At 42.6% G+C, this 15,696-nt stretch overlaps 1 protein-coding gene across 3 annotated transcripts in view; it reads left to right on the forward strand.

Moving 5' to 3' along the window:
• LOC138106369 (cytoplasmic dynein 1 intermediate chain 1) overlaps positions 1-15,696 on the forward strand; it is a 192,141-nt gene that overhangs the window by 160,615 nt on the left and 15,830 nt on the right. For all 3 annotated transcript variants that reach the window (XM_069006876.1, XM_069006878.1, XM_069006877.1), the window contains exons 15-16: positions 6,677-6,817; positions 13,054-13,179. In XM_069006876.1, the coding sequence (XP_068862977.1) occupies positions 6,677-6,817; positions 13,054-13,179 (267 nt within the window). The remainder of the gene's footprint in view (positions 1-6,676; positions 6,818-13,053; positions 13,180-15,696) is intronic.

Consider the following 15,696-nt stretch of genomic DNA (forward strand, 5'->3'; position numbering starts at 1 on the left):
TATTTCTAAAGAAGTCTCTTGATACAAATGCATGGTTAGTAGTTTAGGAAGAAGTGTTGTCCTGCTTAGAGCATGTTTTAAATAAAAGGTGGAAAACCTGATTACCATTTAGCAATGAAGTCAGCAGTCTGAGGAAATACAGAACAAATGGCAGATACCTGTATAGGCTTTTCCAGTGTTGCTGTCTGCACTTGCCTCCAGCCTGATGTGGGTGAATGAAGCAGAGAATAGTAAACCTCACACAGTGGAAACCCATAGGCACAACTCTTTTAAGTGTGGATTAAGAGGGGCTCCAGATTAGGAATGAAACTGGATGATCTAAAATGCAGAAACAAGAATACACCAGCCTGGCCAGAAGGAACTAGGGACAAAAGTGAGCTGAGGAATACTATAAGCCAGTCTGCCTTACACACATTCTGATGGTTTTAAACTTCATCCTCTGCAAGCAGATCTTTTAAATCATTTAAATTTACAGTAGGCATCAAGTAATGCACATTTATATCAAACTCACTGAAAATAGCCCCTCAGCTAATATGCAGTGGTGAAGAGGAATGCCATGCTTTCTGCTTTTTTTCTTTCGAAAATAAAAAGGTCTTTTTCCATTGGGTAGATGGAAAGGCATGGTAGAAGAGAACGTTTGCAGTAGAGCAGCACAGCCAGAATGTGTTGCACCTCTGCTGAGTACTTAAAAGAGTTAAGAAGGATTAACCAAATAAGCAGTTTACCTGTCAGTAAAACTAGCTTCCAGGCTATCTCCACAGATTTCAAAAGCTCTGCTGTTTGAATTTCTGATGCTCTTAAAAGACAAGTGTTGTCTGACTTTCCAAGTTCTTTTATTCTTTTCTTCATGCCATAGCATTAGACATTAAGATCAGTTCTCATTAAAACCGCCTGTGCCAATCATCAAACCTTTTTTCCTTTGCTTCCTTCTTTTATAGTCACTCGTGGTGCTTTGACTTTGAAGGAAACCACAAAAATGTAATCATCAGGTTATCTCCAGACTTGGTCTGCTCTCGTAGCCCCTTTCCTTTCGGTCTTACCCTTGTCCCCTCCTCCATCCATAATAATTCCCACATGTTTATGCAAAAATATTGGACTTTCTTTCATTATTGACAATTAAGAAAGGCAAGTTTCAGCCTCCCTGCAAGAACAATACTTTCTAAAAGTGAACAGTTTTCTGCCTTGTCTGTCTGCAACTTTTAGGATGCCAAACCAAATCAGTGTAACAATACTACAGCACTTAAACAAAAGGGTTGTGAAGAGTGTAGGGATCATTTCCAGACTCATTTCTTTCCCTCTGTTGCTACTGAGTCTAAACTTAAGCGTGTTACCTTGCCAATCAAGCCAGTTTAGACATGATTCAGTGACCTAGTAATTATCTGACAGCGAGGTGACACAACATACAGACAGGTCATAGCCCAATGAAATGTTCTCCAAGTCCCAGAGGGTCATCTGCAATCCAGCACTGAAACTGACTGCCAGAAGGAATTTTAAGGCAGGTAAAGAGCTTTTACTCGTGTAACTCAGTTCAGGGTACCTCAGTACTAGTGCCTCTGGTTTATGACATCTAGTAACAGTTCCTGGGAGTGCTGTAACTTTTAAAAACGAGCATAAACTGAACTAAGTCAAGTCCCACAAGTATAGTATCAAAGCAGGAGCTATTGGGTAATCCTAGATCATTGTAACTATTAGAAAACAGATTTGGGAGAAACGTGATAGTCCAGAACTGGCAAAATTCCTGTGGAGATCAGTCAGTCTGAATGAAAACCACGGCCTCTTTGACTGCGTATAAATGGAGAGAGAACATGAAGGCTTTCAAAAGTAGTAGAGCCTTATACAGAGCAGAGGACTTAACTCCACACCACAAGAGGTATGGAAAAGTAACCCCAAACAGCTGATAGGTGGTGTCCCAAGAAGGACACCATTGAAAGGGAAAAGGTCACAACCAGAGTAAAACCGATTTGAAGAGTATTTGCCTCAATATTCCCAGCAGCTTTTAGTTTCTGCTATACTGTCTGCAGTTTTGAGTTGGCCTGGTTAAGTGTCACAGTCAAAAGGGAAACAATGAGCCTGGATTCAGCAACATATTAAGAGGTCTCTTTCAAGATGGAGAAGACTGGGCATATAAAATACTGAACAAGCTCAGATCCTACCCCGAGCAGAAGTTCCACAAGCTGTGCCCTGTCCTAGTTTTTCACATCATCTGGTCAGTGTGACACCAGAGCACTCACTTTAAAGGAAGACAGAAGATTGTACCTTCCCTACATGTTTGCAGGTTGTGGTTTTGGGTTTTCTTTTAATCAATAAAGACTGTTTATACAATACTTGGTCCCACAGGGGCTAACTTCATAGAATCATAGAATGGTTTGGGTTGAAGGGTCTTTAAAGATCATCTCATTCCCACTTCCTATTCCCTGGTTTGTTCAAGGGCCAGACAGAGGAGCAGACACCCTGCTCAGGACCACTCTGGCTCTGCTCTTTCCAAGTGCCTGAAAGCCTGAGCTTGAGCTTAAACAAACAACATCAGCTTGTCTGGAAAGTTTCTCTGCCAAGGACTAATGAATCTGTCATACTTGCTGCACACCTAGAAAAATCAAATCATCTTGAATCAACTTACAATACTGCACAACACTCATGGCTGTTGTTAATATGGTGTGAGCCAGAAGTATGGTGTTTGGCTTATCATCTTTAGAATAGAAGACAATTGAGTGGAAAGAAAGAACTGGTGGCAGCAGAGTGTGTGGTGTCACCACACATCTGTACTGCTGAAGGTACAGTCTAGGAAAGTACCTTAAAGTGGAGCTGACACCCACAGAAATGGCGGCAACGTGGAAAAATATGCTCTTTTCATGAAATAGGCAAAGCCAATAGTTTTTTCCATGGCTTTTCAGAAGTCAGATGCTAGTTAAAACCTGTGGATATGTATACATTCCTTTATATGGATAATTAGCTACTTTATGTGTGGCACCTCCTGGATTAAAGAAAATTCTTCTATGCAAGTAAGTGGCATAGAGTGGTCAAATATATATGTGTAAAAAAAACCCCTCTTTTATATAAATGTGTAGAATTTATTTTTGTGAGCTTCTTATTTCATGGACAAGTGTTAGTTCCTAGACAGCCCATGGGTATTTAAAATGTTTACTCTTCACTGTCCTCTTAAACAATGCCTCTATACAAACACTGAGGATAAATTATTGACTTTGATAACGTGTTTCAATAAATGAGAAAAAAATCATGTCTTGAAATTGGCTTTTTGCTTTTTCCATTAAATGCTCAAATCATGTCCTTTTGGAATCAATGGCAAAACTCCATTGATTCATTAGGGCCGTATTTTCACCCTACACTCTACTTTTTCAGTAATAAGTAGATTTGGCCCAAGCTTTTCTGAAGATACTGCTTTAAACTATTTCTTCTGTTCTATTGAATAACAGAGTAGGCTGATACTTAAGAATGAAAGCTCATCAAGTTTAAATTTCAGTTGTTTTATAATAACAGCCATATGTTAGTTATGGATTGTGTAGGTCTGAAGTTTTGGTAATTTAAAACTGCTTTAAAGTGACCTTTACGTGGTTCCACATTTCAACATTTTCTCAAAGCAGTCGGTATCGGTCCTTACTCATAAATCGTTGCATTAAAAGATCTGCAGGCCTGGGCCCATAGTTAGCAGGCCTGCAGTAAGGAAGTCCTGTGAACATTTATACACACACTTAAACCCAGAAACAGAGTCCTCTCAATGAAATCAACGTAACTGCTCTCAGACCAGTAAACTTTTAAGAAAGTATATGTATGTAAACTTTTAAGAAAGGCCAGTTGCTGTTAGTATTGAAGACAGGAGGTGAAGCAAGATGGACCTAATGCAGTTGTTGTGTTCTTCTCTAGCTAAACAGTGCAAGAAGACAAGACAGGGTGGGAAGTACTTTTTCTTTTTTCACTGGCAGAAAGTCACACTGGGAGGACTATCTGCGATACTGGGGGCAGTATGAAGGTGTAGCTCAGCTCCACTACCACTGCCTGATTTCTGCCATATGATTTCTCCCTGATTTCCCAACCACACTGTAGCTGATCTTGCCTTTTGGTTGGGCTGCTCACAATCCTGCAATTTCTTATTTCTTTGCAGTGCTCCACACCCTATTCTTCTCTATTCATTTGTGTGTCATTCCTTGCATGTCTGAGATCTTTCTCAAGAGCCATATTATTCCTGTTGTCCACACTTTCCCTCTGACTTTCTATCTGATCGAGTACTTCCGCTGTTATGGTAAAGGCATTTCATTTTTGGTATTTGAGGCTTTTCACCTCAAATACCAGCATTTCGAAAGTGTTTTTATTTTGATAACAGGGAAACAGAGGTACATCAGCTAAAGCTATTTGCCAAAGACTACACAACATGTGTAGATATAGGCTAGCACCAAATCTCCTCACCCTTCCTTCTAATGCCTTGGTCTTTAGGCATGAAGTGGAAAATAAAGTAGCAGAACTAAAAAGACCATTAAAAAAGTGCCACACTCAAGATTAAAACAAGTTTTGATATGCTGACAAAAAGGAAATGCTGATTGAAACCTGCCCTGGATTGATTGATTGATATCTTAATAGGCCCTTAACTCCTGTGGAATTTTGTTACTTCTCCCATGACATTAAATGTTTAAGTGCTGTATGTGCAGCACTTTTCCCATGAATAAGAAAAATACCAACCACCTAGCAGTTGACCAGATTTCCTTTTCTTTTGATATACTGCTATCTTCAATGCCCACCAGGATTTAGACAGTTGATATATTTGAACCTGAATTCGATGTTTTCAGTGAAAATAGACAGTGCAGAATTGGGAATCCATGTGGCTCTCTCTAAATACTATTTCCCAGCTCACAGTTGTAATGATTTACTTTGAAATTTCCTATGAAATACCTCTGCCTATTCAAAAGTTTGGTCTTTATTTGGCCCTAAACCCTGCAAAAGCTTTAGCACAGGCATGGAAGTAACTCCAGTGATAATATGCTAAGCAAGACACATACTTGTGTTTGGAGAACAAGACCTTCTTCAGGTACGAAAATATTTTTGTAATTTTTTCCTTTTCTTTTGCAGAACTCCAGCCTGGGAAAAGAAATTAAAATGTTGCATAAATTTGAGATTATAAGGTCAAGCTCTAATTTAATTTCATTGTTACACAAAATGTTTGCTAGTCTTAGAAAATGGACAAAAGCCATTTGGCCGGTTATGAAAATCTGAGATCCTGTAATCAAAGCATCTTTCATTAATTCAAGCAGAGGAAAACCCAGCCTCTGGAATAAATCCCTATGTATTTTCAATATGTTTTCAAAAGACAAAGTCAGGTAATTAAATCTCTGAATACTCTCAGTAATTTTTTGTGATACCTGTGATGGCTAGAAATGTTTCAGAATTGTTTACAATACAGTGCTGCAACAGCAGTGTACCACATCAATACTCAGAGACATGGCAGCATAGAGATGGACACATACCTGTCCTGTGTACTGACCCTGCAGTGCTTCCAGCCCCAACATCCACCCAAGCACCATGGGGTGCAAGAGGACCAAACCCAAAACTAGCGAGGACCCATCTATAAATAGATATCAAACCAACTGCTTTATTGGTTTAATAGTATACGAAAGGAAAGCTATATAATAATTGCAATTAGTCATTCCACTTTTCGGAAAACTAATGCATGGCTATACATTGAGGCACTCCGGACAATGTTTCCTTTGTAAAATGCGCGAGGGTGCATTCCAGAGGGATCTGACCGAGGTGTTCCATGGGTGCGCCTCGGACACGCACAGGGTCCGCTCCGTGGTGCTGCATTTCCCGGGGGCGGGGGGACCGCGGGCGCCCGTCCCGCCGGGCCGCGCTCGCCAGGGAGGCGGCAGGGAACGGCAGGAGGAGGGAGGCAGTGAGGGGGACCCTCGCAGAAGTCCCATTGTTTAGATTTCTGTCACAAGCCATGCGAATACTTAATTTCTTTCATCTCTGGAGTTTTCATTATCATTCAAATTTCATTTTCCATTAATTGATCGGGGATTAGCGAAGCCATTATGCAAAAATTAAAGACAAGCCAGATGCGATGAATAATTCATGAGGGACAATTACACTTTATTCCTGGTGTACTTCCTAACTTCCCTCCGACTCCCCGCCTGCTGCAGATAACAGCCTCCCCTCCCTCCCCGGCTCCCTCCCTCCGGAGCGCGCCGGGCGCGGGGATCCCGCGGCGCGCAGGGCCCGTGCGCTGCCGCCGCCCGCCGCTAGGTGGCAGGCGCCGCCCGCGGTGCGCGGGGGGCCGCGGAGGCGCCGCGCTGCTCCCGCCGCTCTCACGATCCTTATCGGAGCCTCCGCCAGCGCGCCTGGCTCGGGCGGGAGCGGCGGTCCGTGCCCGCTGCCTGCCGCACCGCCTCCCGCACCCCCTCCCGCCGCCGGGGTGCCGGCCGGGAGCGGGAGCGGCCGCTCCCCCCGCCCCGTCATCCGCGCGTCCCACACCCCTCACACCGGGCATCTCATTTATCCCACCGGACAGTTGTTGCCCCATTAAAGCGCAGTCCCGCCCTTTGCGGAGGACCTTTCATCTGGGGAAGTTTTATGACACTTTGTAAATGTGCAAAGTTTTTAATTAGACTCGCCAGACAGCCCCAGGCAGCACTAGCGCCACGAAGTCTTCATGCCGCTCTCTGCTTTACAGCACAACAAGCCGCTCTACTCCTTTGAAGACAATGCCGACTATGTCTACGATGTCATGTGGTCGCCAGTGCATCCCGCGCTCTTCGCCTGCGTGGACGGGATGGGGCGCCTGGATCTGTGGAACCTGAATAACGACACCGAGGTGAGGCGGCTCGGCGGCGGTGGGAAGGCGCGGGCGGGCCGCGGGGCGCCGGGCGAGACCTTAACCCTGTGAGGGCCGGCACTGCCGGGCACCCCTCGCCATCCTCCCGTCGGGGCTCCGCGGGGCGCCGCGCTCCCTCGGGGCGGGGGCAGCCCGGCGTCGGCCGCCGCCTGTGCCCCGGGGCGCGGCGGGGAGGGGAGGGTAAGGGAGGGCAGGTCCCTCTGCCGGGGGCGCCCGCCCGCCCCCCTCCCTCCCCCGCCCGCCGTCCCTCCTTCCCTCTCTCCCGCCTCCCTCGCTCCCTCCCCTGCGGCGGGGCTGCTGCGCTCGGTACCTGTCAGGGGCGGGAGGGCCGACTCCGGCACCCCCGGCAGAAAGCCAACGCAATTAAATGCCGCGGTGCCGGCTCGGGGAGGAGGCTCTTTCCTCCTCTGTTATTTTAAGGTGCACTTTTAAACCGCGCCCGTTCTGCAGGTTTTTCTTAGCACCCCCCACCCCGTTTCTGGCGCACAACGCTCCAAGCGCCAGGTCTGCGATGCCGGCCCTCACCCAGGGGGTCACACCTTGGCAGCCCGGCCACGCCGCCACTGACTGCCAGCGGGGACCGAGGCTCGTGTTGGACTGCGAGACTTCCTTTCCCTCTGTATTTATTATTCTCTGGGCTAAATTCTCTGGGAATTGTAACTTGGAAGCCCTGTGCCAGTGCCTGCGGCGTGTCAGAAACCAAGCGTGTACCCCTGCATCTCCCCTGCATCCTGCCTTTGAGTTGCTTGGTACCCCGCTTCAGTCTTTTAAAGCACAGGGCATCTCTCTCACATGTTATTTGGGACTTTACACCCTCTCCTTTTCTTGTCTTTAAACTTTGCTGTGGAACTTAAAGGCACAAATGCAATTAATAAATAAGTTTTCTTTTCACTGCTATTAACTAAATAGTGGGGACCATTGGAAAGGAAAGGTCTCGCCTTTGAATTTCACTGGTGAGAAAGGATTAATCAGAGCACTTCTAGCAGAGATTGAGACTGGTAAACCGGTGTTTTTTAAAAAACATCTTTCTAAATGTGCAAAACCCCGTTTTTTTCCTCCTATTATTTCAAAATTTTAAAAACGCCAGACACTTTAATTGATACTTTTTTCTGGATTTGAGTTTCACCCAAAAATGATTTTCAGCAAACCTGTCATCACCTGAGGTCAATCTTAGATGGCCAGTAATCAGTTTTCTGCATGAAAGTTCGAGTCTTTTTCCACACACAAAGTCTTGCATGTTTTTCCTTAATGCAATGTAACATTAAGAACAAACAGACTGTAAGAAAACAAAAGTTCACATATTAGCTGACACATTTCTTTTTTATGTCCAAAAGAGAGACTATGGAAGAACAAGAGGCAGTATTATCCTCCGTACACATTATTTTAAATTTTTTTTAAATTTAAGACTATTTGGATCATTAATATGCCTTTCACATAAACGTGCTATGCATTTCAGTCAGAGTAAAATACGGGCACAGTTTATGGCTTCCAGTGAGTGGTGCTTGCCATAAATAAGCATGGACAGGTAAGAGGAACCAGCACCGGGCACTGCACTGTCAAGGGGAGCACTGAGGCCTTTTGAAGTGCTTTGAGCAGGAAGCAGTGCAGCCTTTTTAATTAGAGCACATACAGCTGGAGGATATACAGGAGGAGTCTCCTAAGAATTTATTTTGGGAAGGGAGGGACATATCCTTCAGGTGTTCTCATTAATGCAGGCTTAAACACAGAGCATAAACCCCAGCATTTTGAGAAGAAAAAAAAACCCTTTCCCCCCAAATACCAGGGCTGAAATCCTGCTCTACTTGAAATCAACTGATGTTTTGCCATTTTACTCAAGGAGACCATAATTTCTTTCCAAAAAATTAGTATGGACTGCTTGATCCCATTCCCATCAATAATAAGACTGTATGTAGCAAACCGCTGTGTGTTTTCAGTGTGTTTACATATAAATATATAGAAACATCAGAAAAAAGAATTAATTTCAAGCTTCATCCTGCTTTTATTCTGCATGCAAGGCCACCCCCTGATTTCACAAATTATTTCCGTTCTGAGAGGTCAAAATCAGCTCTCATGTAAGGATCAGACTGGAATTATTTCCATGGTATCCAAGCTTTTTATTTTTATGAGAATCAAATTTGGATCTCTGGACACAGAAATATCATTTGGTGTTTTTTACTGAGCACTGATTAAACAAATTTAAAAATCTTTATAAATGATAAACGGTCAGATGCTGAATGGATGTGAAGTTTTGTTATGCAGGAGAAGCAACAAAAGTATCTCTGAAAGAGAGAACTGCAAACAGTTCTAAGCATCATAACTGAAAGTGATCGTTGTTTGCTTTTACCCTCTATCTGGTAGGTCGTAATTAGCTAATAATTTTCAAGATTTCTGTAATTGATTATGCCATTTAAGTCTACACAGCTATTTGCTAAGAAAAACTCCTTGTCAGCACTTCTGCCTTTGTAATAAGATCTTGAAACACCTATTTTTTAGATCATTATTACTTTTAGATGTCAGATATGTGATGTCAAAGTATTTGTGAAGACAGTAGAAAATGACAGGTCTATTACTGTGTTTAACTACTAGCTCTTGATAAAAATCTCTGTGTAAGAACGAGATGTGATTGTTATTAATGAGTTCTGGCTTTGTTTAATTTGGGGAATAAGCCGCGTTAATATTTAGGTATTATTTTGAAATCAATTAAGAAAACACCTGGGTTTAGTTACAATATGCTACCTTCAAATTTTTGAATTGCAACAGAGTTTCCACCAGTGTTACTCTCTGTATTTATTGAAAACATTTTTCCTGAGACCTAGATGCTTTCTGATCAAAATAACATAGATCATTGGACTTTACCAAGGATTTAATCGGTGTAATAATTATTTTTAAAATCTCTGTGGAAAGTTGCAAGGCTATTGGGGTACTTCATGTTTATTTCTGCATATCAGAAATTATTTTTGTAAGAGCAGGGAAAATCATCACGTTTTATTTTATATCTGATGAAGTAGTGTAAAAAATATTTAAAAGAAAAAATCCTTACCCACTCCATCATTCTTTGCAAACTGAATATTATATTTATGTATCAGTGTAGTGAGGTTTGCTTCAGGATAGCAAATGCTTATTTCTTACCTATGTGTCCGTAACATTTATTTTTTGATCAAGATTGTAGAAGATCTGGAGGTGATTGATGAGTCTTCTTTATGTATGAACTGATACGAAACTGATTTACAAAGTCACTTATTCCTTCCGTGTTATATTCCGTTGAGATGTTTCTCGGGTTTATTGCATGCTGTACCTTAGCTTTTAAAGTGTGAGGATAGTTTCTATTTCTAGAAACAGGTAACATGTATTTGCAAGCAGGTTTTGACACTACATAGGCAATAAAAATAATAATAAAAAGCTATATTCTTATCACGGAGGTTTTTCTGACTGCATCTTTCTTAATCTGTTATATGATAAAATTTCATTTCAAAACTGTTTAAAATCTGACAGGCACCAACTTTGTAGAATTTATAAAGTATTTCAAATGTGATTTTAAAAACATCATGCTACTATTACAAATAAATTCTTATCTTGAAATCTAAAATAGGCATGTGTAATTTAAACTATCACTACTGAGAGCAGACAAATCTATTTTAAGATACTATGGTTTGACTATATTTCTCTGCATATTACTGGAGAAAAGGCTTTTTCTTTAGATTTTAAAAGACTGTTTCATTATTGCTTTTTGTATTGTTAGATAGCTTTGTGGATTAGTAACAATTTTTCAAAACCATCAGGTTTTAAAAAAAAAGTATGGGTTGTGTTTTGTGTCTGCGGCATTTGTGCTGCTTATTTTTATGTGGAACACTGAAAAAATGCTGTATTAACAACAACAAAAAATAAACCCCAAAAAACAAAAACCTAAACCAAATCCCAGCTCTAGAGTTATGTATTTCAACCTCCTGAAAGATTTTTGTGAAAATTCAATGCCCTAAATATACACTGTATATTTGTACATGAAACACATTTCTTTGATCTGCAGTTTTCTGAGAAACATAGCTGGTTAGCGGCTTAGTCCTCTAAAATGTGGCATTTAGCTCTTTCAAAAAACCCATTTCCAAATGTTAGGAAATTAATTTTGGCTGGATTTTTTTTTTTTTTTTTTTTTTTTTTTTCAGAAATCCGTGATCACAGCAGTGAAACTTGCTTGTTTTCTACTGTGATTTTTATCATGGATCGGTGACTCCATGTCAGCTTAAGGCCATTGACTCTTGCTTAGGTAGCAGACTTGGGACAAGGAGTTAGGGCATGCCAGTTTTTTTGGGTGGTACTGCCTTGGACAGCACCTAGGCCTTGCACAATGGGGAGATGAGTCCAGTAGTTATTTGCATTTGAATGACTTCCTAGAGGGGGGGAGAATGGTATGTGCTTTCTGATTGGTATCCAGCATTATTTCTACATCATTCTGCAAACGAAATCCTCTTGCATTTCTCATGTGGGGCTGAGGACACTACCGTGAAGCCGTTTGCCGAGGTGATGCTTTAGCTGTGGCAGAACCATTGTGCTTGAGGTGCCAGCTGGTTTTGCAGCCTGGTGTCAGGGTTGGTGAGGGGGAGCAGGCAGCCTCCAGGGGCAGAGTCAAGGGAAGCAGCCCTGCTCCCCAGTCCTTGTCCAGCTGCTGGCGTGGCAGTGCACACGCTGGGGCTGTAACGAGAGTCTCAGCAAGTCTGCAAAGGTTTGGCTTCCTGCTGTCACTCATCTGCTGTGACACAATGAAGGCAATAGGGCTGAGGAGGAGACTTGGCATGGGAGCTGTACAGTGTTCATTTTAAAATTATTTTTCTCCAGGATCTTTAGACCTGTCTCACAACAAAAGTGTAAAGCTACAGTCAGAGAACCGAGATGAAGTCAGCAAAATACTGGTTTTGTTAATCTTGCCAGTTTGTCAATGTTCAGACCAGGCTTTAATATGACTTCAAGCTGCTTTCTTCCTACTTCTACTGCACTGTGCTGCCAGTGAGGACAGAAGGAGTACCTGTCACTCCTCCCAGGGTAGCCTGGACTCTGGTTCTTGTCCAGCTACCTTGTTTTACCTGGACTGCTCTCCATTCTATGCCCATTTATAGATCCTGGGACACTCCCTTGTCATCTCACAGTGTGACTGAAACCATTTCCCACCGGATGGATCTGGTGGAGGAGTTGTTTTTGCAGCTATCCTATCCCATTTACCTTGACCTAAAAAACACTGAAACTAAAAAGCCTTGTTTGGAAGACTGTTATGCCAAGCTACAGGCTCCTTGCTCAGGCAGGTTCTCTCCTATTAAAGGCAGCTGGGTGGAGCATTAGTAGGCTTGCAGGTTACTGTCATTTGTCATATGAGGTGACCTAAATCAACTGAGTGATCCACCTAACTGGGACAAACACCCACACAGTTCCTTCCTCCTGCAGCATCTTTTGATGCCCTCATTCTAGCATAGATTACAAATACTTCTTTTAAGATCATGTTCATTGCTTTATTCATCCCACGCATTAATCAGAATCCTTATGTATTCTTGTGGATCACCTGTTAAGTTGGTTGACTTGGGGCAGGGAGGTGGGTTAGGAATTGGAGAGCATCCAGGTGTATTTAAAGCAGAAGTAATGTCCTGGGGATGTAAAAGAGAATTGTGGGAATATACTGTAGGAGTTCCAAAATGTTAGCTCAGCTGTTCTCACTTCTACCATGTCCTCACTCTAAAGTGATTAGCTCAGGACTTTTCTGATATAATACTTAAGGTTCAACCTCTGCATCTAGCCACAGAGGTGAATATGGATTCAAAGGGTGTGTCAGCATGAATACAAGGATGCGTTTGCTGACCGGCAGGTTATCTGGGCCTGAGTCAGAGCCAGGGCAGGACTGAAGCCAAATCCTACTCTCAGTTGGTTCTTGGTCATGTTAGTGACTTTTCAGAAAAAAGCAGATGCAGTTTTGCATGTTCCCAGGGCTAAGGGGGAAAAATGGTTTCATTTACAGCCCTTTACTGTTCATTCCAAGCAATCTGTTACTCTTTCTAGCACATCTGATCAAAGAAACAATGAACCCTTTCGTTTTTTTTTTCTCCTCCCCAATGAGAGTTGTTTGTTTCTTCCAAAAACACCAAGGGACTTTGACTCATCTGGGCCATTCAAAACTGACCCCTGGGTTTCTAGGCAGTGTGATTTTATTGTCCTTCCTGTTCCTATTGTTTCAACAGGTTCCCACAGCCAGTGTCACCATAGAAGGAGCGTCTGCCCTCAACCGTGTCCGCTGGGCCCAGGCTGGGAAGGAGGTAGCAGTTGGTGATTCAGAAGGCCGCATATGGGTCTATGATGTTGGAGAGGTATCTTCTTTTGGGATTCTTCTGTGGTTTGTTTGTTTTGTTGGGATTTTTTGTTTTGTTTTGTTTTTAAGCTCAACTCTGGAGACTGCCACATCCAAGTTTAAGAAAGAAATCTGTCTTACTCTTTCAGTGGGGTCCTCATTGAATTTCGGTTGCCAACAGTGTGTTAGTCATAAAGCTACCTTGCAAAAGAGTTAACTTGTTAAAGTCTCATGAGAGAAGTCTCTTTTAAAAGTTTCCAGTGTTTTTCAAACTGTTTTTTATAATGGTTCTGTGGGTACAGTTGGAAAAAGTTAAAAGAATATAAAGAGAAAAAACTGAGGTGCAAAAAGAGCCAGTGCTGTTCTAAAGCTGGTCCTAAAGGGTTCACATTTTATACTCCAGTACCTCTTATTTCATGACTGGCTTATTGCTGTAAATTTTTGTCAGCATGGCATGTAGAGAATGCATCTGTTCTTTTGATACTGCTTCATATGTCTGAATACATGCAAAAGTATTAACGGGAGGAAATGAGAGGTGTCATTTTGAAGGATGGTAGGTACATGCGTGATAGACTATAGCAGGATGCATATTCTGTGTCTAAAGCTGCTCTCAATTCACCCTGCTACATCTTGTAACAAGCATCTAAACTGCAGTGTGTTTGGCAGTGATGAATCTAACTCTTTGTTGATGAATGCGGTATAAAGTATTCCATCAGCATTACAATCCCTTGGAACATTTAAGGGTGAATCTCTGAGCAATCAGCCTTTATGTAGAGAATTTGTTTTCCATCATTATCTGTGATAGGATACTGAGATACCCATCTCTACACAGTGGGGAAACATTATAGAGTGCATACAGAATTATCTGTAACTCTCATAAAGTGATTTTATGGCCCATAGCAAAATTGCTTGTGCATGACTCATATTTTTGGATTTCATTCACTTGTGCAGGAGTTGCTTTTCCTCACAAATGTTTGTTGAAACTTCTTGCCATATTGTTAGCATAATCTCTAAATTGTCTCAGGTTACTGTGCTCAGATTTCCACTGTGACACTGGCAGGTCAGCTGTTTTTATTTATTTTTCATTTTTGTATGACTGTTCTGTCTTTCAGTTGATACGACAGGCTGTGGAAATGTCTTTGATGACAGCACTGTCTGATCTTGTCTGGGAGTCTAGACGGGCTGTAGAAAAGTCTCTTTTTGCATATCATACACCAAATCATTCATAGGACTATTTACTCTTGCAAGCTCACCCAGAAAAAAATAGTATTCTATGCAGAAGTAGCAATACTGACGTTTTTGACCTTTCCTCTGTATAATAAGACGTCATCTTGCAAAATGAGTCATAGTGATACACTCAAATAAGAAAGAAAGACAGGCTTCTACTACTTGAAAAAGAAAACAGAGTCGTTCAACAATATGGATTTGTGTGAGTCCAGTTCAGTGTTACATAAGGGGTTCTGCTGCAGAGATGTTGTGTGCCCTGCCCATGCAGAGCCTCAGTGTCTCCAGCTCAGTTCCATATGTGCTTAAGTAAACCGATGGATGTCCATCCACATGGCTACTGACAGACCACTGCCAACCCTCCTCCTCTTCTGTAATGAATGAAGGAGCTCATTAATTTGTTGCCTGGTTCATTCCAGCTGTATCAGTCTCTGCAGTAATTCCTGTATGAAATTCAGGAGAGGTCATCTGGGCTGCAACACTGCTGGGGCTGCTGTGTTATTAGTGCCTTTTTCTGGTTTAAAAGAGAAGGGTGCTCATACGTTCTCTAGCCTAACTGTTCTCACTGTAAAGTCTCAAGGGAGATGCAGAAATACTTTGCAGATCAAGAGCCTGGAACCAAGGGCATGTACGGTGAGTGGCAGCTTCTCGGGTCGTTTACCCTGAGGGCCAGTCTATAAAGAGTCTGTAAAGATCTCATCTCTGATGAGAGATCCCGTCCTTAGCTGTCCTCAGGTGTGAAGCACAGGGGATTCACAGTGCACATGCACTTTTGGAAGTGTCTGGTACAGAAATATGGCAGCCTTTAGGGATTGTGCTTTACTTCACTGTACAGGCACTGGTCAGTTTTTTGGCTCAGCTGGGGTCCTCCTTTGACTATCCTTTTTGTAGGGGTTTGATTCTGGGATCTGATGGGGTCAGTCTAACAGTTTAAAAGGGGAAGTTCTTCTCCTGCCAGCCATCTCTAGCCACATCCCTTACTGCCCAGCTTTTGTGCAGGTAGCAGTGCTTGTCATCATTCACGTTGTGCAGAGGGAGTTAGGTCAGCAGAGAAGTATTTATTTATTTATTTGTTTGTTTGTTTTCTTTGGGCTGTTTTTCTCCATGAACTGACTCATGTGGGAGTAGATGAGCAAGCATGTGCCTCGGGTTGAGGGGCTGGGAGCTGGGCTGTACAGCACCCAGCAGCAGCTAACTGTGGTATTTGACCCAGCAGTGTTGCAGATCCTGACACTGAGCTGTGACAGGTGACCTTTCAGCAACAGCACTCTTCTTAACTCCTACAACATCAGCTTCTGAAAAGGCCTCATCA

The sequence above is a fragment of the Aphelocoma coerulescens genome, chromosome 2, assembly GCF_041296385.1.
Source record: "Aphelocoma coerulescens isolate FSJ_1873_10779 chromosome 2, UR_Acoe_1.0, whole genome shotgun sequence".
NCBI lineage: Eukaryota > Metazoa > Chordata > Aves > Passeriformes > Corvidae > Aphelocoma > Aphelocoma coerulescens.